We start from the raw sequence: 24,448 nt of genomic DNA, 5'->3' as shown, positions 1-24,448 counted from the left end.
AGGAATAACAGGGTCTGAGAGAGCAGTTAGAAAGGATGTGGGGAAGTGTCAAAATCAGCAACCCTGTGGTCATGACTGATCATGGTTGTGGAGCCCCAAACAGATCCCAGGAGTAGCATATAAGCTCTCTGCCCTGAAGAGTGCAGTGAAGATACTGCACAGGGCCCTCAAGCTCAGAGGCTTAATCATAAGATCATATCAAAAGCTGACAAAGTATATTAAGAATATTACCATACATATCAGATGTTAGGAGGCCTAGAAGCATTTTTATTGTGACAGCATTGTTATTGTTCCAAGAACACAAATAAAAATTGAACACAAATCTGCTACTTGAATATCACAAAAAATAATCCTGATCAAGACATTATAGTATGAGTCATTCAAATTATTATTTCAAAATACACAACATAAAGCTAGAAATTTGTGAACTGCGTTTAATGCTGCTCTGTCTTCATGCGCGTTACAACTCTATGAATCAAATGGTTATATTTATACAAGTAATAATTACACATGCATTTGATTGATATATTTTGTGCTGTTCCTGTTTCCTAACTTGAGACCTTTAGAAAGGTTAATATTTTATCACCTTAAATCCTTATTAGGGGGGACAGGCTCCAGTTTGGAGTAACATCTGCTCAGTATGACCTCATCTCCCCAGAGATATGAGGTCATTTTGAGAAGCAGAGCCAACAATTAGATGAAATGTATTTAAATTTATTCAACATCCTATAAACGCACACACATAAATCTTAATGGCATTCTCATTCTTTTGAGAATTGAGAGTTAAAAAATTTATCTTTGAAGCCTGATGAGAGATGCCTGCTGCACTAATCTGTAACTGACACAACAAAGCAGCAGTAGAAAAATACGATTCTTCAGCCACCTGCTGGCTAATGCATTTAGAAAATATGAACGTATTTGATTAAATGCATCTTCCCAGTTTCTTTTCATGTTTTGCGGGGCTCATTCCAGCACCAGACCGCGTGTGAGCAGCTAACTGTCTTTGTCTGCAGTGGTGGCAGCCTCAGCTCCCGTCTCCATGTTTCCTCCCTTTTCGGAGACCGTCTCGCTTTCAGCACCGTGGACAGCGACGTGCACAGAGGAGGAGCCGTGTCGCCATGGAGACGAGCTGTCTCCTCGCCAGAGCGCATGCAGGATGTCGTGAAACATCCCGCATCAACCCCACCACCCACTCACCATCAGCACCACTACCACCACCACACAGGGCTGTTTCAATAAACGCCGCATGTAACAAAATATGTGACAAAAATAAGACAAGAATAGCATTTTTATCCCGTCTCTCAAGTGATGATGATGTATAGAAAGTTATTCAAATCAAGCCGCGTGGATTAGGTGCAGAAGGGTGTGTGAAGGACGCAGACAGAAACGGGAGGGACTGGTACAGAATGCGACAGCGTTCGTGCACGCGCACGCAGAAGCACAATGCAGTCAAGGCGTGTTAAAGGGGGCGAGCGTGTGAGGTTCCAGTATGTAGGTCACTGCATTGAGCCTGATTCCGGCGCAGTTTTTTCCGAATGTTTTTTATGTTAGGGTAACGTTAGCATCTCCGTGTTCAGGCTTTTGCAGGACGCGGAGAGCAACTAGAAATGAACAAAGGAGACTCGCGGAGGCTGAAATTGTATTTTTGCCCACAAGTGGTCGCTGTACACTTCAGCATTGGGAGGGTGGTTGTGGGAGTGTGCTGAGCAGATCACGCAGCTCGGACATTGAGCAGTTTGGCCCACAAACACGAAGAACAATATTTCGTTCCTCTGTATTCTTTTGAAACCACTAATTCAATTATAAATCGAGGAAAACAAACCATAACTAGTGTTTATTTTAGAGTGTTTAAATCTATTTCATTTAATATTCAACATGAAGTAAGAGAAAGAGACTGATTTGATTTTTAAAATTGTTTTGAGAGTCTTCTATGTATACAGGGCTGATTCTCAAGATAATTTCTTTTAAGTAAAAATCTTAGCGTTTTTCCAATTATCTCGGGAATTAGATGCCGTGAGCTTGATCCAGGTCTGATAATATTTCACTCCCTGGTATTTGTCTTTTGCTAAGTTAAAACGTTGACTGCACCATTCTCACAATGACAATAGACGGCGCTATTGGACCATCTGTGGTTGAATTCTGGGTGGTTTCTCACATACTCATCCTCAAGAAAGAAACCGATCGGTCAGGACGCGGCTCCAGTGAGATATGGCTCGAGAGCATATTTATTCTTGTTTATAAGATGTCTGAAAACACTGGTTTTATTAGAGAATTGCTGATGGATTTTATGTGCGGATTATAATCGTTTTTGTAAGACAATGGCGATCACTGGTCTCATGCGCGTGTGGATTTATTTTTGCCTGATCGTGATTCTTTTGGAAGGGATCTCTGCCCAAATACGCTATTCCATTCAGGAGGAGCTAAAGGTTGGCACGGCGGTGGGAAATATAGCCAAAGATCTCGGACTGGATCTGGGTAGACTGGCGGAGAGAAATCTGCGTGTGCTGTCGGGGACAAAGCAGGATCTGTTCAAGGTAAACCCAAGCGACGGAGTCCTGTCTGTGAACCGGAGAGTAGACCGCGAGGAGCTGTGCGCAAAGATGGCCTTGTGCGTCGCAAACCTAAAAGCAGTGGTTGAAAATCCCCTCGAGATGCATCAAGTTGTAGTCGAAATACTCGATGTAAACGATAACTCGCCCAAATTTCCCGAGGAAAACTACACTTTAGAGGTGCTGGAGTCAGCCACAGTTGGCTCTAGGTTTCAAATTGAAGGAGCGCACGATTTAGATGTCGGGGTTAATTCCATACAATCCTACAAGCTGAACAATAACCAGTATTTCCGAGTGGAAACTGAGGAATTTGGAGAGGATGGAAAGGTCCCATTTTTGATATTACAGCGACATTTAGATAGAGAACAAACAGTTCAACACTTGTTAAAAGTAACGGCTCAAGACGGGGGCAAACCAATAAAATCTGGCAATATAAACATCACAATTATTGTATCTGACATAAATGACAACCCTCCGGTGTGTGATAAACCAAAATATTCCGTTACAGTGAAAGAAAATGCCCCTGAAGGGACTTTTTTGCTGGCAGTAAACGCAGTTGACCCAGACGAAGGCATGAACAGTGAGATTGAATACTCACTAAGGAGTAAAATGAGAGGAATCCATTCGGAACCCTTTGATTTAAATAGTAAAACTGGCAAATTAACAGTGAAGGCGGGCCTTGATTATGAGGAAAAGCAAGTTTATGAGATTAAAGTACTGGCTGCAGACAAAGGGGCCTTTTCTCTGTCCACACACTGCAACGTGGTTGTCAGAGTGGAAGACGTAAACGACAACCCACCTGAAATAGAAATCACATCACTTTCAAGCCGCATTCCAGAGGATGCACCTCCTGGCACCGTGGTGGCTTTGATGGGAGTGACGGACCAAGACTCAGGCATGAACGGTCAGGTGGTGTGCAGCGTGCCCTCTCATTTACCATTTGACCTAAAGCCATCTCCTGATGGACACTCCTACTCCTTGGTTACCAAAGAGTACCTGGACAAAGAAAGTACACAAATGTATGATATTACAATAACAGCGGAGGACTTAGGGAGCCCTGCTCTCTCATCCACAAAGCTGATACATGTGGATGTGATAGATGTTAATGATAATCGTCCAGGGTTCAGTGAAAGTCCATATACTTTTTATGTGCCTGAAAACAACAAGGCAGGAAGTTCAGTATTTTCAGTGATCGCAGCCGATGCAGACAGTGGCCAAAACGCTGTAGTCTCATATTCACTCATACGCAACCAAGAGCTCTCAATAACATCATTTTTAAATATAAATGAAGCCAATGGGACAATTTCAGCTCTGAAAAGTTTTGACTTTGAGACACTAAAAACGTTCCAGTTCCAAGTTGTTGCCTCAGATTCTGGAAGTCCGTCACTGAGCAGCAACGTGACAGTGAACGTGTTCATTCTGGATCAGAACGACAACGCTCCAGTCATCCTGTATCCAGTCAGCTCCAACGGTTCTGCTGAAGGTGTGGAGGAGATTCCCCGCAATGTGAACGCAGGACACTTGGTGACTAAAGTCAGAGCCTATGATGCTGATATAGGATATAACGGCTGGTTGTTGTTCTCACTGCAGCAAGTTAGTGACCACAGTCTCTTTGGTTTGGACCGCTACACAGGACAGATCAGAACACTGCGCTCATTCACAGAGACAGACGAGGCTGAGCATAAACTGGTCATACTGGTCAAAGACAATGGCAACGTTTCCCTGTCAGCAACAGCTACTGTGATGGTCAAACTGGTGGAGCCCAAAGAGGCTTTTGCTGCTTCTGACCTTCAAAGTTCTGCAAAGGACGATGAGGACAGTCACGTGACTTTTTATCTGATCATCACTTTGGGCTCCGTGTCAGTTCTCTTCATCATCAGCATCATCGTCCTGATTGCAATGCAGTGCTCCAAATCTCCAGACTACACTTCTAAATATCTGCCAGAGACTAATTATGATGGGACACTGTGCCACAGCATCCAGTACAGATCAGGAGACAAACGCTACATGTTAGTTGGACCCAGGATGAGTATAGGATCTACTATAGTACCAGGCAGCCACGCTAATACGCTGGTGCTCCCTGACAGGAGGAGAAACAATGAGGAGGTAAGAGTCATGTTTGACATTTAAATAAATGAAAATAAAGTTAAATTAAATAAATGTCTGAGTGAGTAGCATGTATGTGATTGTTTCATGCTCAGTATTATGTTGCTTTGAAATGCTGGTGTCTTTGGTGCCAAGCTTGGTTTTCTGTCGCATTTTCTTCTTTGTGTGATACATTTAACAATCTTAGCAGTATGGTAAGGTGTGTGTGTGTGTGTGTGTGTGTGTGTGTGTGTGTGTGTGTGTGTGTGTGTGTGTGTGTGTGTGTGTGTGTGCGTGTGTGTCGGGTGGGTGGTTGTTGGGGGTAATCACGTTACGATCATATTTTTTAAGTAAATTCGCCCAAATAGTGAACATTAAAACTAAAAACAAATCTGTGTGTTGTCTTGCTATGTTGCTCGTGTTGCTGAATTAATTGACAATAGAGTTCTGGTAGATTGCCGAGTGTTGGCCACATGGCGTCAGTGTGGACTCATGGATGTGTTGCTGACAAGCCCTTCCCATCTCTGGATCATATCTGAAGGTGTTTTTCAGGCGGAGCATCTATGATGCGATGCTTCTAATGAAATAGCTGCTTTTCTCTCATTTGAGAATCGTCTCGTGGATCCTATTTGGGAAATTTAATTCTCATTTGGACTATTGTTTGCACGTTACCAAATATTTCTAATTATTTTAAGCTCCACAATGACACGAGGACAAAGACGCCGGCTGAATAGTCGCTCGGTTGCCGTTATTGTGCTGCTCTGCTTTGTTGAGCGGATCTTGGCTCAGTTACGTTATTCTCTTCCTGAAGAAATACAAGTAGGACATCCTGTCGGAAATGTGGCCAAGGATTTAGGGCTCGACATCAGTTCTCTGGCAGCCAGACGGTTTCGCATTGTTCCCGGACCGAACCATCACCTGTTTCAGTTAAACCACAATAACGGGATGCTGTACGTCGAGAAAAAAATAGACCGCGAGGAGCTCTGCGATGGAACCAAGGTGTGTTTAGTTAATCTCAAAATTGTTGTTGAAAGTCCACTGGAAATACACTATGTTGGAGTTGAAATAGCGGATGTGAACGACCATGCACCAACGTTCCCAGAGAGCGAGCAGCGCCTGGAAATAGCCGAGCACACTCCTCCCGGGACGCGCTTCCAGATTCATGCAGCGAGAGACCCCGATGTCGGCACTCTCACAGTTCGATCGTATAAGCTGAGCCAGAATGATTGTTTTGAGATTGAAATCAGAGATACGGAGGAAGACAAGATTCCGTTTCTCGTGCTGAAAAAGCCTTTGGACAGGGAGCAAAAAGCGCAGCACAATTTGACGTTAACGGCTCTCGATGGGGGGAATCCGTCAAAATCCGGGAGCTTAAGTTTAACCATCGAAGTGTTAGATACAAACGATAATCGGCCTGTTTTCAGCAAAGACATATATACCGTGTCACTGGATGAAAATGCACCGAAGGGGACTCTTGTGGTGCAGTTAAACGCGACAGATTTAGATGAAGGTTTGAATGGCGAAATTGAATATTCATTTGGAAAAACGCAAAAGAAAAAAGTGCAAGACACGTTTGAACTCGACGGGTTGACAGGTGAGATTAGAGTCAAAGGACAAGTGGATTTTGAGGACACTGAGATTTATAGATTAGACATACAGGCCTCTGATAAAGGTCAGCCACCGTGGACAGCCGAAAGTAGAGTCGTGATCAAAATAAGGGATGTTAATGACAACCAGCCAGAGGTTGAAATTACATCATTGTCTACTTCAGTTCCAGAAGATGCAAAGCACGGCACTGTTATTTCTTTAATCAGTATCAGGGACAGGGACTCTGGACTCAATGGAAAAGTTATTTGTAAAATATCTGGTGATGTCCCCTTTGATTTGACCCCATCTATTGAGGAAAACATGTACTCCCTTGTGACTAAAGGCCGCTTAGATCGAGAAGCTGTGTCTCATTATGATATTGTGATTACAGCTACAGACTGTGGTGAGCCCCAGCTCTCCACTGTGAAATCTCTCACTGTTTTTGTTTCTGATGTAAATGACAATAGACCCATTTTTAATCAGAACCCATTTGAACTTTATTTGGTGGAAAATAATGCCCAAGGTGCATCAATATTCTCTCTAAGTGCTGCTGATGATGATCTGAATGAAAATGCAATCGTGAACTACAATATTGTCAGAGGCGATGGGCTGCAAAATGACTTGACATCTTTCCTCAATATCAATTCAGAGAACGGGCAAATTTCAGCTCTCAAAAGTTTTGACTTTGAGACCCTAAAAACATTCCAGTTCCAAGTTGTTGCCTCAGATTCTGGAAGTCCGTCACTGAGCAGCAACGTGACAGTGAACGTGTTCATTCTGGATCAGAACGACAACGCTCCAGTCATCCTGTATCCAGTCAGCTCCAACGGTTCTGCTGAAGGTGTGGAGGAGATTCCCCGCAATGTGAACGCAGGACACTTGGTGACTAAAGTCAGAGCCTATGATGCTGATATAGGATATAACGGCTGGTTGTTGTTCTCACTGCAGCAAGTTAGTGACCACAGTCTCTTTGGTTTGGACCGCTACACAGGACAGATCAGAACACTGCGCTCATTCACAGAGACAGACGAGGCTGAGCATAAACTGGTCATACTGGTCAAAGACAATGGCAACGTTTCCCTGTCAGCAACAGCTACTGTGATGGTCAAACTGGTGGAGCCCAAAGAGGCTTTTGCTGCTTCTGACCTTCAAAGTTCTGCAAAGGACGACGAGGACAGTCACGTGACTTTTTATCTGATGATCACTTTGGGCTCCGTGTCAGTTCTCTTCATCATCAGCATCATCGTCCTGATTGCAATGCAGTGCTCCAAATCTCCAGACTACACTTCTAAATATCTGCCAGAGACTAATTATGATGGGACACTGTGCCACAGCATCCAGTACAGATCAGGAGACAAACGCTACATGTTAGTTGGACCCAGGATGAGTATAGGATCTACTATAGTACCAGGCAGCCACGCTAATACACTGGTGCTCCCTGACAGGAGGAGAAACAATGAGGAGGTAAGCGTTCAAATTACTTTTTGATGGTTTTTCTGTATGCCCCAGTCACTTGTTAACAGTTAGAACCACCACGATAAATGTGTTTGTTCTGTTTCTTCATAAGAGTTTAATCTGCTCTGGCATCTGTCTTTGCAATTGTTATTATAAACGTTGCCTATTGGAACATAGATATTTTGGCTTCCTTTTTGTTTCCAACCATTGATTTTAATGAATTGTGTGACTTGGTTTTTAACATATCTGTGGTAAATCTTTGCACGGTATTTTGAATTCGTGTTTTTTTTTAACCAAGATTCAAGTGAGATGCATGAACAAGTAAAACAGATATAGACAGTCAAATCAAAGCAGTACAATGAAATCATGTAAATGTCCGAAAAGGGTTAGGAACAAAAATAATTTATTCCATTCTGCCCCTTCTCCATAAATTATTGATAATAGTTATTTATGTTGCTTTAAAATTAGTAATTTCTATTCTACTATACACACACACACACACACACACACAAAATCTTTTTTTCCATTACAGTTCTTAATTATGCTGGCAAAATGTAAACCAAAATTGGCAAATGAAACGAAAATAAACAATGGCCATATGATGACATTCAATAACCCTCAATTACCCTCATCCTTATGAAAAATATGTTTATGTTTTTTTTAATCAGTGCTCTGTGATTACAAATAGCTGGTGTGAATCAGCAATCACTTTTATGAGCAAACCTTCACCCTTCCAGGAATACGCTTAAACAATACAACATATTATATTGTCCATCTTTTTTGATGGCGGCAACAAATCAATTTATAACTCGACCCACGTACTCTCACAACGAGCATATTATTGTTGTTGTTGTTTTTCTTATTTTATTTTTACCCATTTCCGGCCGTTCACAAAATTCTCCTCTGGGTGTCACTGTAATATCGAGTCTCCATCGTCCCCCCACCAGAAAAAGCTTTTGTTTCCAACCTCACAGATCAGAAACTCGACTGATCCCGAAGGCAGACGGTTGTGACCGGATGTTTTGTGCATACACACATTTTAACCGCTGATAAACACCTTGGTGTGTTTACGCAGTTGGATAAATATGGGGAGCAAAAACCGATTTCGATCAAGTGACCGGTGGATGATTTTTCACGTCCTTTTTCTGCTGCTGTGTGGGAAGCGAGCTTGGGCTGATTTGCGTTATTCGGTTCCGGAGGAGATGAAAGAAGGCACCGTTGTTGGCAACGTTGCAAAGGATCTTGGTCTCGAAAAATCCTCTCTGGCTGATCGGCGTTTCCGTGTTGTATCAGGATCTAAAGACGGTTTCTTTGAAGTAAATCCGGACAATGGTGCTTTACAGATTCGCAGGAAGATCGACAGGGAGGAGACATGTCAGGGAAGTGGCGCATGCCTGATGGAGCTGAAAATTGTTGTAGAAAATCCACTGGAGATGCATCATATTGTTGTCGAAATCACCGATGTCAATGATCACTCGCCCAGTTTTTCCGAAAAGGAGCAGCGATTTCAGATAGCAGAGCAGACCTCCCCGGGGACGCGGTTCAAATTGCAGGCGGCCCGGGATCCAGATTCTGGGGTGAACGCAATCCGCACTTACACACTATCATCAAATGATCACTTTGATTTAGGAACAAGCCAAGGTGAGGAGGACAAAACACCATTTTTAGTGCTGAAGAAATCTTTAGACCGAGAGAAAAGTAAACAACACTCGCTACTTGTTACAGCGGTTGATGGAGGCAAACCTCCGAGATCAGGAACGCTGAACATTTCCGTCATTGTTCTTGACAATAATGATAATCTTCCCGTGTTTATTAAGGATACGTATCAAATTGAAATAAATGAGAACGTTCCTGCTGGTACAACAATAACAACAGTGAAAGCGATAGATCCAGATGAAGGAGCTAATGGAGAAGTGGAGTATACTCTAGGCGAGGCTCCAACACGTAAGATCTATGATATATTTGAAATAGATGGTGTCAGTGGACGTATCATTCTGAAGGGAGTCTTGGATTTTGAGGAAACTGGTATTTATAAACTTGATGTTGAGGCGTCGGACAAAGGGACACCTCCTTTAACTGGAGGGTGCAGAGTTATTGTAAAGATTAAAGATGTTAATGACAATCCTCCAGAAATAGAAGTGACATCACTGTCAAACACTGTCCCTGAAGATTCAAAGCCTGGAACTGTTATTTCTCTGATCAGTGTGAGTGATAAAGACTCTGGTGTCAACGGCAAAATTATTTTACGCATCAACGCGGGTGTTCCATTTGCATTAAAACCTTCCTATAAGGAGAACATATATTCAATTGTAACTACAGAGTTTTTAGACAGAGAGATGATTTCTGATTATGAAATAATTATACACGCTATTGACTGTGGAGAACCCCCCTTATCTACGACACAAACTTTAAACATTCATATATCAGATGTAAACGATAATTGCCCACATTTTATACAAAATCCATTTCGTTTTTATTTATCAGAGAACAACATTGCTGGAAAGCCGATATTCTCTGTCACTGCCACTGACAAGGATGCCAATGAAAATGCAGCAATTTCTTTTAATATTGTGAGAGGTGGGAGTGAACATGAGGTAGCGTCCTTTATAAATATCAATTCAGAGAACGGACAAATTTCAGCTTTGAAAAGTTTTGACTTTGAGACACTAAAAACGTTCCAGTTCCAAGTTGTTGCCTCAGATTCTGGAAGTCCGTCACTGAGCAGCAACGTGACAGTGAACGTGTTCATTCTGGATCAGAACGACAACGCTCCAGTCATCCTGTATCCAGTCAGCTCCAACGGTTCTGCTGAAGGTGTGGAGGAGATTCCCCGCAATGTGAACGCAGGACACTTGGTGACTAAAGTCAGAGCCTATGATGCTGATATAGGATATAACGGCTGGTTGTTGTTCTCACTGCAGCAAGTTAGTGACCACAGTCTCTTTGGTTTGGACCGCTACACAGGACAGATCAGAACACTGCGCTCATTCACAGAGACAGACGAGGCTGAGCATAAACTGGTCATACTGGTCAAAGACAATGGCAACGTTTCCCTGTCAGCAACAGCTACTGTGATGGTCAAACTGGTGGAGCCCAAAGAGGCTTTTGCTGCTTCTGACCTTCAGAGTTCTGCAAAGGACGATGAGGACAGTCACGTGACTTTTTATCTGATCATCACTTTGGGCTCCGTGTCAGTTCTCTTCATCATCAGCATCATCGTCCTGATTGCAATGCAGTGCTCCAAATCTCCAGACTACACTTCTAAATATCTGCCAGAGACTAATTATGATGGGACACTGTGCCACAGCATCCAGTACAGATCAGGAGACAAACGCTACATGTTAGTTGGACCCAGGATGAGTATAGGATCTACTATAGTACCAGGCAGCCACGCTAATACCCTGGTGCTCCCTGACAGGAGGAGAAACAATGAGGAGGTAAGAGTCGAAGATTACATTCATTTTTTATTAATACTCAATTTATCTTACAATCTTATCAAATAACAATGTCACTTGGTCATCTCTAACTTTCATAATGGCATCTTTAATCAATGCAATGTGGGTGTTGACTGATGTGTTTTTCTTTTTTGTAACTTTTGTGATTCTGAAGTTGCACCATTCATCTTTATGCTTTCGGGTGCTATGGTCCTGGACCATGGAATTATATTTTCTTGTCTAAAGATTGCTTGAATGGAGTGATTGTCATAAAAAACGCTGTGTATGAAAAAACAAATGTTTGGTGTTCTGGTGAGAAGAGGCATTTTTATGATATTTAGCTGGATTTGGATAATTATTAGCTGTACACCAGGCATGAAGATAGTAGTCCACTGGGTGTCAGTGTTACAGTAGATATAAAAAGGCTGTACCCAATATCGACTCTGCCTCCTTTTAATAGGATTCTGTGGTTTTCGTCTCCACCTCTCAGAGGGTGGCTGCATGGCGGATCATGAGCTGCGCTTTTACGCACAAACGGATGTTTTTCCCTGAAATTTTAATCCATAACAACTGATGGTTTTGTAAACGGACTTCCTTTGTGGACGTTGTTCCGAGTGCGCACACCACAAAATACAAAGGAAAAGGAGGTACAACGATGGGTTGGTCGAGTTCTCTTCTTTTTTCTCTGCTGCTCTGCTCAGCCCAGCACGCCTTTGCCCAGATAAAATACTCGACAGCAGAAGAAGTTAAACTGGGCACCACATTGGGAAATGTTGCCAAGGATTTGGGCCTGGATGTGAGTAATTTAATGAGCAGACGTTTTCGCATTGTTTCTGGAGGTCAGGAGGCGCTGTTTGAGGTAAACCCGAACAATGGAGCGCTCTATGTTCACAAGAACCTCGACCGAGAGCTGCTATGCGACACAAACAGCGTTTGTGTGATAGATCTGAAAATAGTCGTTGAAAATCCCCTGGAAATCCACTATGTCGCAGTGGAAATCACGGATGCTAACGACCACGCGCCTGCCTTTATCGAAAAGAAAAGATAATAGAAATCGCGGAAAACACCTTACAAGGAGCGCGGTTTCAGTTACCTGGCGCCCGTGATCCCGACATCGCCATCAATTCTGTCCAACGCTATAAACTTAGTCACAACGAGAATTTTCACCTTGAAATTCGAGAGAGGGGAGAAGATAAAATCCCTTTTTTAGTTCTGCAGAGGAACTTGGACAGGGAGCAAAAGATGAACCACAGTTTGATTTTAACTGCTGTGGATGGCGGAACCCCGCAAAAGTCAGCAAATCTCAACATTACCGTAAATGTTCTTGATATAAACGATAACAGACCTATGTTTTCAAAGGAGGTTTATTCTGTGATATTACAAGAAAATGCTGCTTTAGATACAGTTGTAATGAAGGTCAAGGCAACCGACTTAGACGAGGGGAGTAACGGGGATGTCGAATATGTAATCGGGGGCGATATTAACACTAACGCGCAGGGGCTGTTTAGTTTAGATAAAAATACCGGAGAAATCCGACTTAAAGGGAAAATCGACTATGAGACGACCGATGTTTTCAAGTTAGACGTCCAAGCCTCTGACAAGGGTCAGCCGCCGATGACGACAGACTGTAGAGTTATAATTAAAATCCAAGATGTCAATGATAACGAGCCGCACATTGAGGTGACATCGATAACAAGCATGGTGCCAGAGGATTCAAAACACGGCACTGTGGTCGCTCTGATCAGTGTGACAGACAGTGATTCTGGTCTGAATGGAAAAGTCACCTGCAGTCTGTCGGGGAACGTACCGTTTGAATTAAAACCGTCATTCAAAGAAAACATGTATTCCTTAGTGACAAAAGAATCTTTGGACAGGGAAAGCGTGTCTCATTATGATATTTTAATAACAGTGAGAGACTATGGTGATCCCCCTCTTTCCACGTTAAAAACATTGAGTATTCAGGTGTCAGATGTGAATGATAATGTCCCACAATTCTCTTCAAGGACACTGGAACTATATTTGACGGAGAACAACACTCCTGGAGACTCAATATTTTCCGTGAGTGCATCTGATAACGACTCAAATGATAATGCTGTTGTGTGCTATCATATAATGAGAGGAGGAGGTGTTCAGAATGATATGGCAGCATTCCTGAATATCAACTCGGAAAACGGACAAATTTCAGCTCTCAAAAGTTTTGACTTTGAAACTCTGAAAACGTTCCAGTTCCAAGTTGTTGCCTCAGATTCTGGAAGTCCGTCACTGAGCAGCAACGTGACAGTGAAGGTGTTCATTCTGGATCAGAACGACAACGCTCCAGTCATCCTGTATCCAGTCAGCTCCAACGGTTCTGCTGAAGGTGTGGAGGAGATTCCCCGCAATGTGAACGCAGGACACTTGGTGACTAAAGTCAGAGCCTATGATGCTGATATAGGATATAACGGCTGGTTGTTGTTCTCCCTGCAGCAAGTTAGTGACCACAGTCTCTTTGGTTTGGACCGCTACACAGGACAGATCAGAACACTGCGCTCATTCACAGAGACAGACGAGGCTGAGCATAAACTGGTCATACTGGTCAAAGACAATGGCAACGTTTCCCTGTCAGCAACAGCTACTGTGATGGTCAAACTGGTGGAGCCCAAAGAGGCTTTTGCTGCTTCTGACCTTCAAAGTTCTGCAAAGGACGATGAGGACAGTCACGTGACTTTTTATCTGATGATCACTTTGGGCTCCGTGTCAGTTCTCTTCATCATCAGCATCATCGTCCTGATTGCAATGCAGTGCTCCAAATCTCCAGACTACACTTCTAAATATCTGCCAGAGACTAATTATGATGGGACACTGTGCCACAGCATCCAGTACAGATCAGGAGACAAACGCTACATGTTAGTTGGACCCAGGATGAGTATAGGATCTACTATAGTACCAGGCAGCCACGCTAATACACTGGTGCTCCCTGACAGGAGGAGAAACAATGAGGAGGTAAGAGATTTGTAGTTAAATGTTTTTCTGATTACTCAGACGTGTACCATGTTGATGAATGTTATTTATGCTGGAGAAAGAGAGGATATTGTTGGGTCTGAATTTTAGCCAGTTCTCAAACTAGAAAATTAACCTTCAGTCCCTCTTTGTGCTGTTTACCTACAGATTTATCTTCCAGGAAAAACACATAAAAAAGAAAAAAATAAATGAAAAAAAATGTCAGTATAAATATAACTATTGAAAGCAGTATTATCAATTCCTAGTTTCTCACACCTCCATACTTGATTCATTTATATCATGTTTGGCAAATGCTGGTAAATATTTTTAAGTAAAACCCTTTTGAATCATGACACTCAGTACCTTAACCAAGGTAGTTTTCTGTGTTAACTAGAGTGTTTTTCTTCTCTTTTGAAGATATTTTGCCTTCTATCCTGAAGGCTTCTTCAGTACTTTATGTATAGGTCTTAACAATGACTGCAGTTATCCTTTTTCTTATTGAAGAGTTTATTTTATTTGTTAGTTCTTGCGCTGTTTTCTCTTCATGACAAATGAATATAGATTTTTTAAAAGGGTAAACTGAGATCCATTTGCTTTCCATGGTGCTGAAATTCTTGGAATCCAATCAGAGAAAATCTCTCGTCTGGTCAGTCAACAATTCTTTTTTTTACTTCTCATTATCTTGTACTGCAGTGTCTACAATTCTAAAAACAGAGGTAAATAATTAATAATACACGTAGAACTGCCCATTATAGTCTGAAAATACAGAAATTACGGGTTGTTTTTACGAGTATAATAACGGGCATCTTTTTAATATAATTGTGTTCTTGGCAACTGTGAACCACGCGATTTCTCCCCCTCTTGGTGTCACTGTTACATCAAAAGTGCCATAAACGGGAACCAGACCCTCCTCACTGAAGGCTTTGTTCGGTAGCTCACAGCTGAGGATGCACTTGATTTCATTCTGAGCCTCGGTGAGTCCGGGTCCTCTATTTCCTATATGAGATATTGAAAAGGTCGGAATTACACAATCAGATTTTTGCTGACACAGGCTCGTGTGTGGATGCGTTTGGGAAACACGATGGGAAATAAAACACGTCGCTTTGGATCCCGTTCCTGCTTTTTCCTTTTTCCTTTTTCCGTCCTGCTGATTTTCGGGAAGGCTGTGGCTGAACTGCGGTATTCAATTGCAGAGGAGACGAGAGAAGGAACCGCTGTTGGAAATGTCGCTAAAGATCTTGGAATGGATAGAACATCGCTGGCTGATCGGGGATTGCGCGTTGTTTCTGGATCTAAGGAGGCTTTTTTCGACGTGGACGCGGACACTGGTGCGTTAAAGGTCCGTAAGAAAATCGACAGAGAGGAGACGTGTCCGGGCAGAAGTGCGTGTTTGATTGAGCTTAAGATTCTTGTTGAAAACCCTCTGGAAATACATTATGTTGTTGTAGAAATCACCGATATTAATGATCACTCACCTAGTTTTCCTGAAACTGAACAAAGGTTTCAAATTGCAGAGCAAACATCATCGGGGGCTCGATTTCAGCTGCGTGTTGCCCGCGATCCGGACTCCGGAGTGAATTCCATCCGTACATATATACTATCAGCAAATGATCATTTTGACATCGAGACGAGTCAAACCGATGAAGATAAAATCCCACTTTTGTTGCTAAAGAAACAATTAGATAGAGAGGAAAAACAGAAACACTCGTTAGTTGTGACAGCGGTTGATGGAGGTAAACCTCAAAGATCTGGAACATTAAATGTTTCCATTATTGTTCTTGATATTAATGATAATCGTCCCCAATTTACTAAGGATACATATCAAGTTGAAATATATGAAAATGTTCCTGTTGGCACAACTGTTACTAAAGTGAGTGCAATAGATCCAGATGAAGGAGCTAATGGAGAAATAGAGTACAGTCTGAGCGAGGCCATACATCAAAAAATCTCCAATTTGTTCGAATTAGATAGTTTGACTGGACAGATTAAACTGAAGGGAATGTTGGATTATGAAGAATCAGAAACATATAAATTAGATATTGAGGCGTCGGACAAAGGGACACCTCCACTAACGAGTCGTTGCAGAGTTATTGTAAAGGTAAAAGATGTTAATGACAATGCTCCAGAAATAGAAGTGACATCACTGTCAAACACTGTCCCTGAAGATTCAAAGCCTGGAACTGTTATTTCTCTGATCAGTGTGAGTGATAAAGACTCTGGCGTCAACGGAAAAATTATTTCACGCATCACTTCAGACGTACCTTTTGAGCTGAAACCTTCCTATAAGGAGAACACTTACTCTATCGTCACAAAAGCATTTTTGGATCGGGAAATGACGTCACACTATGACATAAGAATACAGGCTGTTGACTGTGGTGAGCCGCCTTTGTCTACTGTTAGAAGTATTCAGGTTCAGGTATCGGATATAAATGACAACAGTCCCAGATTTATCCAGAATCCTTTACAGTTTTATCTGGTGGAAAATAATGTTGCTGGAGCTTCAATATTTTCTGTTAGTGCAACAGACAATGACGTGAGTGAGAACGCTGTGATCAGTTATAGTATCGCAAGGTTAAACGATGTGACGTCATTCTTGAACGTAAACTCAGAGAACGGACAAATTTCAGCTCTAAAAAGTTTTGACTTTGAGACACTGAAAACGTTCCAGTTCCAAGTTGTTGCCTCAGATTCTGGAAGTCCGTCACTGAGCAGCAACGTGACAGTGAACGTGTTCATTCTGGATCAGAACGACAACGCTCCAGTCATCCTGTATCCAGTCAGCTCCAACGGTTCTGCTGAAGGTGTGGAGGAGATTCCCCGCAATGTGAACGCAGGACACTTGGTGACTAAAGTCAGAGCCTATGATGCTGATATAGGATATAACGGCTGGTTGTTGTTCTCACTGCAGCAAGTTAGTGACCACAGTCTCTTTGGTTTGGACCGCTACACAGGACAGATCAGAACACTGCGCTCATTCACAGAGACAGACGAGGCTGAGCATAAACTGGTCATACTGGTCAAAGACAATGGCAACGTTTCCCTGTCAGCAACAGCTACTGTGATGGTCAAACTGGTGGAGCCCAAAGAGGCTTTTGCTGCTTCTGACCTTCAAAGTTCTGCAAAGGACGACGAGGACAGTCACGTGACTTTTTATCTGATCATCACTTTGGGCTCCGTGTCAGTTCTCTTCATCATCAGCATCATCGTCCTGATTGCAATGCAGTGCTCCAAATCTCCAGACTACACTTCTAAATATCTGCCAGAGACTAATTATGATGGGACACTGTGCCACAGCATCCAGTACAGATCAGGAGACAAACGCTACATGTTAGTTGGACCCAGGATGAGTATAGGATCTACTATAGTACCAGGCAGCCACGCTAACACGCTGGTGCTCCCTGACAGGAGGAGAAACAATGAGGAGGTAAGAGACTGTGAACTTTTATTCGTTCTTCTATTTACTAATGTCACCAGTGAAACACATAATACTATTTTTTTTCGTCAAGGTATTTAATAATGTGTGTATCATTTCTTTCAGTAATTAGGGGGATCATTTCTAAATAGATCTGAATTCAATTTGTTTGTTAATATTTTAGCAGAAAGTTATATACATTGTTTTTTTTTTTTTAAATAGATGATAAATATCTGTTATTACATGTGATCACTGTTCGAACCAGGCCAGAATAATGTCTGTACTGAACAGTTGCTGCAGGTGTTGTGTTAACTTGTACAAGCACAGTTATTTATTAGATCAGTCGGGCGCGGTTTCTCTCTCCCTGCAGCACTTTGAACCTTGAGCAGTCTGAGGCTCGAGTTCTGTCCCTGGTGCTGAAACACGTCCGGCTGGCATTCATAAAATAATCTCAGCTCATGAAAAGTTTTGTTTTTAGAAAACCAGTTTGATGCAGGCTATAATACTATTCAGTGATCAGTTTTATATTTGCTCATATATTCGTTCAGGTAAATGAGACGTTCTCCGTTTTCTTTACCACTGGGTGTCACTCTTACACCGGCAACTTAGTCCACGGTGTCCCTCCCCTTAAAAACCTTTGTTTGCTGAACAGACTAGAGTCTGTATTTGGTTCAGACAGAATCAGAGTGTAGTAGAATTTCGCTGCTTCAAATTATGCGTTGATTAGCGGGTTGGACGTTCATTTCTTTTGTGTTTTGCTCACCGTCATCCGTGTGTTGCTGGATAATGATGAAGATCGTCAGAGAAAACCATCGACGGGGGGTTCGTCGGATTTCTTTTTATTTGGCTCTAGTGCTGCTGTTCGGGGAGCAGGCTTCGGCTCAGATACGGTACTCTGTTCCAGAGGAGGTACGAGTGGGAACTGTGGTGGGAAATGTGGCAAAGGATCTCGGCCTTGATAGCGGTTCTTTGACTGATCGACGGTTCCGCGCTGTGTCTGGGAACGAGGAGGCTATTTTTGAGGTGAACCAGAATAACGGGGCTCTGTTCGTGCGCAAGCACATCGACAGGGAGCAGCTCTGTCAGGGCAGCGGCGCTTGTGTAATGGAGCTGAAAATCCTGGTGGAGAATCCTTTGGAGATACACTACATAAATGTGGAAATTACCGATGTGAACGATCATTCTCCTACATTTCCTGAGAAGGAACAAACGTTTGAAATCGCTGAGCACACATTACCGGGAAGGAGATTTCAGTTGCACACTGCTCGTGATCCTGATGCTGGAATTAATTCGATTCGAACCTACACGGTGACCGCAAACGAGCATTTTGAAATAAGTGTACGACAAAGTGATGCTGGAAAGATTCCATTTCTAGTGCTTAAGAAATTGCTAGATCGAGAACATAAAGATAAACACACGCTAATAGTTACAGCTGTAGACGGAGGAAAACCTCCGAGATCAGGGGCGTTAAATGTTACCATTATTGTTCTTGACAGTAACGACAACCGTCCTATATTTAATCAAGAGATGTATCAAATTTCTGTTAAAGAAAATGTACAAATTGGCACCTCTATATTTAGTCTGAATGCAACAGATCCCGATGAAGGAAGTAATGGAGAAATTGAATACAGCTTTGGAAAAACTGTGAAAAAATCAGTCTTTGACATCTTTGAACTGGACAAATTAACTGGAGATATTAAAATAAAGGGATTAGTGGACTATGAGCAAAATGACATGTATGAACTCGATATTGAGGCATCAGATAAAGGAGCACCACCATTATCGGGTGAGTGTAGAATTGTTATTAAGATTTTAGACGTCAACGACAATCCACCGGAAATAGAGGTGACGTCACTGTCCAATACTGTACCTGAAGGTTCAAAGCCTGGAACTGTTATTTCTCTGATTAGTGTGAAGGATAAAGACTCTGGAGTCAATGCAAAAATAATTTCCCAAATTTTGAATGATGTCCCATTTGAATTAAAGCCTTCATACAAAGAAAACACATACTCTGTTGTGAGCAGGGGACCCCTAAACAGAGAGGAGGTGTCAAGTTATGAAATATTGATTAAAGCCTTTGATTGTGGAGAACCTCCCCTGTCAGCTCTAAAAACACTGAACATTTATTTATCAGATGTTAATGACAACAGCCCACATTTTGAACAAAGTGCTTTATTTTTTTATCTGGAGGAAAATAATATTCCAGGAAAAACAATATTCTCCGTGAATGCAAAGGACATTGATATTAATGAAAATGCAGAGATTACCTATGACATTCTAAGAGACGTCAGTCATAATGACATACTTTCTTTTCTAAATATCAATTCAAAAACTGGACAAATTTCAGCTCTCAAAAGTTTTGACTTTGAAACTTTGAAAACGTTCCAGTTCCAAGTTGTTGCCCTCAGATTCTGGAAGTCCGTCACTGAGCAGCAACGTGACAGTGAACGTGTTCATTCTGGATCAGAACGACAACGCTCCAGTCATCCTGTATCCAGTCAGCTCCAACGGTTCTGCTGAAGGTGTGGAGGAGATTCCCCGCAATGTGAACGCAGGACACTTGGTGACTAAAGTCAGAGCCTATGATGCTGATATAGGATATAACGGCTGGTTGTTGTTCTCACTGCAGCAAGTTAGTGACCACAGTCTCTTTGGTTTGGACCGCTACACAGGACAGATCAGAACACTGCGCTCATTCACAGAGACAGACGAGGCTGAGCATAAACTGGTCATACTGGTCAAAGACAATGGCAACGTTTCCCTGTCAGCAACAGCTACTGTGATGGTCAAACTGGTGGAGCCCAAAGAGGCTTTTGCTTCTTCTGACCTTCAAAGTTCTGCAAAGGACGATGAGGACAGTCACGTGACTTTTTATCTGATCATCACTTTGGGCTCCGTGTCAGTTCTCTTCATCATCAGCATCATCGTCCTGATTGCAATGCAGTGCTCCAAATCTCCGGACTACACTTCTAAATATCTGCCAGAGACTAATTATGATGGGACACTGTGCCACAGCATCCAGTACAGATCAGGAGACAAACGCTACATGTTAGTTGGACCCAGGATGAGTATAGGATCTACTATAGTACCAGGCAGCCACGCTAATACGCTGGTGCTCCCTGACAGGAGGAGAAACAATGAGGAGGTAAGAGATTTGTAGTTAAATGTTTTGCTGATTGCTCAGATGTGTACCATGTTGATGAATGTTATTTATGATGGAATAAGAGAGGAGATTGTTGGGTCTGAATTTCAGCCAGTTCTCAAGCTATAAAAGGAAACGTCAGTCCCTCTTTGTGCTGCTTACCTACAGATTTCTCTGACAGGAAAAAAAACATAAAAAACAACAAAAATGTTATAATAGAATGTATTATTCTCAAATAATTATTGAAAGCAGTATTATGAATTCCTAGTTTCTCACGGCTCCATACTTGATTCATTTATATCATGTTTGGCAAAAGCTGCTAAATATAAAGTCAAACTCTTTTGAATCATAACACTCAGTACACAGGTCGTAACAATGATTGCAGTTATCCTGTTTCTTATTGAAGAGTTTTCTTTATTTGTTACTTTTGGTGCTGTTTTCTCTTTATAATAGATGAATCTAGATTTTTTAAAAGGGTAAACTGAGATCCATTTGCTTTCCATGGTGCTGAAATTCTTGGAATCCAATCAGAGAAAATCTCCCGTCTGGTCAGTCAACAATTCTTTTTTTTACTTCTCACTATCTTGTACTGCAGTGTCTACAATTCTAAAAACAGAGGTAAATAATTAATAATACACTTAGAACTGCCCATTATAGTCTGAAAATACTGAAATGACGGGTTGTTTTTACGAGTATAATAACGGGCATTTTTTTAAATATAATTGTGTTCTTGGCAACTGTGGACCACGTGGTTTCTCCCCCTCTTGGTGTCACTGTTACATCAAAAGTGCCATAAACGGGAACCAGACCCTCCTCACTGAAGGCTTTGTTCGGTAGCTCACAGCTGAGGATGCACTTGATTTCATTCTGAGCCTCGGTGAGTCCGGGTCCTCTATTTCCTATATGCGACATTGAAAAGGTCGGAATTACACAATCAGATTGTTGCTGACACGGGCTCGTGTGTGGATGCGTTTAACAATCATGATGGGAAATAAAACACGTCGCTTTGGAGCCCGTTCCTGCTTTTTCCTTTTTCATTTTTCCGTTCTGCTGATTTTCGGGAAGGCTGTGGCTGAACTGCGGTATTCAATTCCAGAGGAGACGAGAGAAGGAACCGCTGTTGGAAATGTCGCTAAAGATCTTGGAATGGATAGAACATCGCTGGCTGATCGGGGATTGCGCGTTGTTTCTGGATCTAAGGAGGCTTTTTTCGACGTGGACGCGGACACTGGTGCGTTAAAGGTCCGTAAGAAAATCGACAGAGAGGAGACGTGTCCGGGCAGAAGTGCGTGTTTGATTGAGCTTAAGATTCTTGTTGAAAACCCTCTGGAAATACATTATGTTGTTGTAGAAATCACCGATATTAATGATCACTCACCTAGTTTTCCTGAAACTGAACAAAGATTTCAAATTGCAGAGCAAACATCATCGGGGACTCGATTCGAAATACATGCAGCCCGCGATCCGGACTCCGGCGTGAATTCCATCCGTACATATTTAATATCAGCAAATGATCATTTTGATATCGAGACGAGTCAAACCGATGAAGATAAAATCCCACTTTTGTTGCTAAAGAAACAATTAGATAGAGAGGAAAAACAGAAACACTCGTTAGTTGTGACAGCGGTTGATGGAGGTAAACCTCAAAGATCTGGAACATTAAATGTTTCCATTATTGTTCTTGATAATAATGATAATCGTCCTGTATTTATTAAGGATACATATCAAGTAGAAATTTTCGAAAATGCTCCCGTTGGCACAACTGTAACTAAAGTGAGTGCGATAGATCAAGATGAAGGAGCTAATGGAGAAATAGAGTACAGTCTCAGCAAAACATTAGTACGTAACGTTTATGACATATTTGAACTGGATAGATTAAATGGTAAAATTCGGCTTAAGGGGCTGTTGAATTATGAAGAATCAGAAACATATCGATTAGATATTGAGGCGACGGACAAAGGGACACCTCCACTAACGAGTCGTTGCAGAGTTACTGTAAAGGTAAAAGACGTTAATGACAATCCTCCAGAAATAGAAGTGACATCACTGTCAAACACTGTCCCTGAAGATTCAAAGCCTGGAACTGTTATTTCTCTGATCAGTGTGAGTGATAAAGACTCTGGCGTCAACGGAAAAATTATTTCCCGCATCACTTCAGACGTACCTTTTGAGCTGAAACCTTCCTATAAGGAGAACACTTATTCAATCGTCACAAAGGCATTTTTGGATCGGGAAATGACGTCACACTATGAAATAATAATACAGGCTGTTGACTGTGGTGAGCCGCCTTTGTCTACTGTTAGAAGTATTCAGGTTCAGGTATCGGATATAAATGACAACAGTCCCAGATTTATCCAGAATCCTTTACAGTTTTATCTGGTGGAAAATAATGTTGCTGGAGCTTCAATATTTTCTGTTAGTGCAACAGACAATGACGTGAGTGAGAACGCTGTGATCAGTTATAGTATCGCAAGGTTAAACGATGTGACGTCATTCTTGAACGTAAACTCAGAGAACGGACAAATTTCAGCTCTGAAAAGTTTTGACTTTGAAACTCTAAAAACGTTCCAGTTCCAAGTGGTTGCCTCAGATTCTGGAAGTCCGTCACTGAGCAGCAACGTGACAGTGAAGGTGTTCATTCTGGATCAGAACGACAACGCTCCAGTCATCCTGTATCCAGTCAGCTCCAACGGTTCTGCTGAAGGTGTGGAGGAGATTCCCCGCAATGTGAACGCAGGACACTTGGTGACTAAAGTCAGAGCCTATGATGCTGATATAGGATATAACGGCTGGTTGTTGTTCTCACTGCAGCAAGTTAGTGACCACAGTCTCTTTGGTTTGGACCGCTACACAGGACAGATCAGAACACTGCGCTCATTCACAGAGACAGACGAGGCTGAGCATAAACTGGTCATACTGGTCAAAGACAATGGCAACGTTTCCCTGTCAGCAACAGCTACTGTGATGGTCAAACTGGTGGAGCCCAAAGAGGCTTTTGCTGCTTCTGACCTTCAAAGTTCTGCAAAGGACGACGAGGACAGTCATGTGACTTTTTATCTGATGATCACTTTGGGCTCCGTTTCAGTTCTCTTCATCATCAGCATCATCGTCCTGATTGCAATGCAGTGCTCCAAATCTCCAGACTACACTTCTAAATATCTGCCAGAGACTAATTATGATGGAACACTGTGCCACAGCATCCAGTACAGATCAGGAGACAAACGCTACATGTTAGTTGGACCCAGGATGAGTATAGGATCTACTATAGTACCAGGCAGCCACGCTAATACACTGGTGCTCCCTGACAGGAGGAGAAACAATGAGGAGGTAAGAGTCTGTGAACTTTTATTCATTCTTCTATTTACTAATGTCACCAGTGAAACACATAATTCTATTTTTTCATCAAGGTATTTAATAATGTGTGTATCATTTATTTCAGTAATTAGGGGGATCATTTCTAAATAGATCTGAATTCAATTTGTTTGTTAATATTTTAGCAAAAAGTTATATTTATTGTTTTTTTAAAAAAAAAAATAGATGATAAATATCTGTTATTACATGTGATCACTGTTCGAACCAGGCCAGAATAATGTCTGTACTGAACAGTTGCTGCAGGTGTTGTGTTAACTTGTACAAGCACAGTTATTTGTTAGGTCAGTCGGGCGCGGTTTCTCTCTCCCTGCAGCACTTTGAACCTTGAGCAGTCTGAGGCTGGAGTTCTGTCCCTGGTGCTGAAACACGTCTGGCTGGCATTCATAAAATAATCTCAGCTCATGAAAAGTTTTGTTTTTAGAAAACCAGTTTG

General features: G+C 42.1%; 5 protein-coding genes and 2 pseudogenes across 5 annotated transcripts; all 7 read left to right on the top strand.

Annotated features, from left to right (window-relative positions):
* Positions 1-2,171: 2,171 nt before the first annotated feature.
* LOC101072567 (protocadherin gamma-A11-like) lies at positions 2,172-4,679 on the top strand. Its single transcript, XM_011610617.2, has one exon. The coding sequence runs from the start codon at positions 2,319-2,321 to the stop codon at positions 4,677-4,679; it is 2,361 nt and encodes a 786-aa protein (XP_011608919.2). The 5' UTR covers positions 2,172-2,318.
* Positions 4,680-5,191: 512 nt separating this feature from the next.
* LOC101072791 (protocadherin alpha-3-like) lies at positions 5,192-7,709 on the top strand. The gene has a single exon (XM_029847716.1). It carries the CDS (start codon positions 5,337-5,339, stop codon positions 7,707-7,709), a length of 2,373 nt encoding a protein of 790 aa, XP_029703576.1. The 5' UTR covers positions 5,192-5,336.
* A 967-nt stretch (positions 7,710-8,676) lies between these two features.
* Positions 8,677-11,365, top strand: LOC101073014 (protocadherin alpha-8-like). The gene is made up of 2 exons (XM_003970282.2): positions 8,677-11,113; positions 11,357-11,365. The coding sequence occupies exons 1-2, from the start codon at positions 8,762-8,764 to the stop codon at positions 11,363-11,365; spliced, it is 2,361 nt and encodes a 786-aa protein (XP_003970331.2). The 5' UTR covers positions 8,677-8,761.
* A 239-nt stretch (positions 11,366-11,604) lies between these two features.
* On the top strand, positions 11,605-14,198 carry LOC115252294 (protocadherin alpha-8-like; annotated as a pseudogene).
* Positions 14,199-14,902: 704 nt separating this feature from the next.
* Positions 14,903-18,193, top strand: LOC115252456 (protocadherin beta-15-like). Its single transcript, XM_029847715.1, has 2 exons — positions 14,903-17,513; positions 18,050-18,193. The coding sequence occupies exons 1-2, from the start codon at positions 15,153-15,155 to the stop codon at positions 18,191-18,193; spliced, it is 2,505 nt and encodes an 834-aa protein (XP_029703575.1). The 5' UTR covers positions 14,903-15,152.
* A 31-nt stretch (positions 18,194-18,224) lies between these two features.
* On the top strand, positions 18,225-20,670 carry LOC115252353 (protocadherin alpha-8-like; annotated as a pseudogene).
* A 770-nt stretch (positions 20,671-21,440) lies between these two features.
* Positions 21,441-24,343, top strand: LOC101073688 (protocadherin alpha-3-like). The gene is made up of 2 exons (XM_011610619.2): positions 21,441-23,970; positions 24,329-24,343. The coding sequence occupies exons 1-2, from the start codon at positions 21,610-21,612 to the stop codon at positions 24,341-24,343; spliced, it is 2,376 nt and encodes a 791-aa protein (XP_011608921.2). The 5' UTR covers positions 21,441-21,609.
* Positions 24,344-24,448: the final 105 nt, after the last annotated feature.

This window comes from Takifugu rubripes, chromosome 14, assembly GCF_901000725.2.
Source record: "Takifugu rubripes chromosome 14, fTakRub1.2, whole genome shotgun sequence".
Taxonomy (NCBI): domain Eukaryota; kingdom Metazoa; phylum Chordata; class Actinopteri; order Tetraodontiformes; family Tetraodontidae; genus Takifugu; species Takifugu rubripes.
Note: the sequence above shows the minus strand (reverse complement) of the source record. Positions and strands in the feature narration are given on the sequence as shown.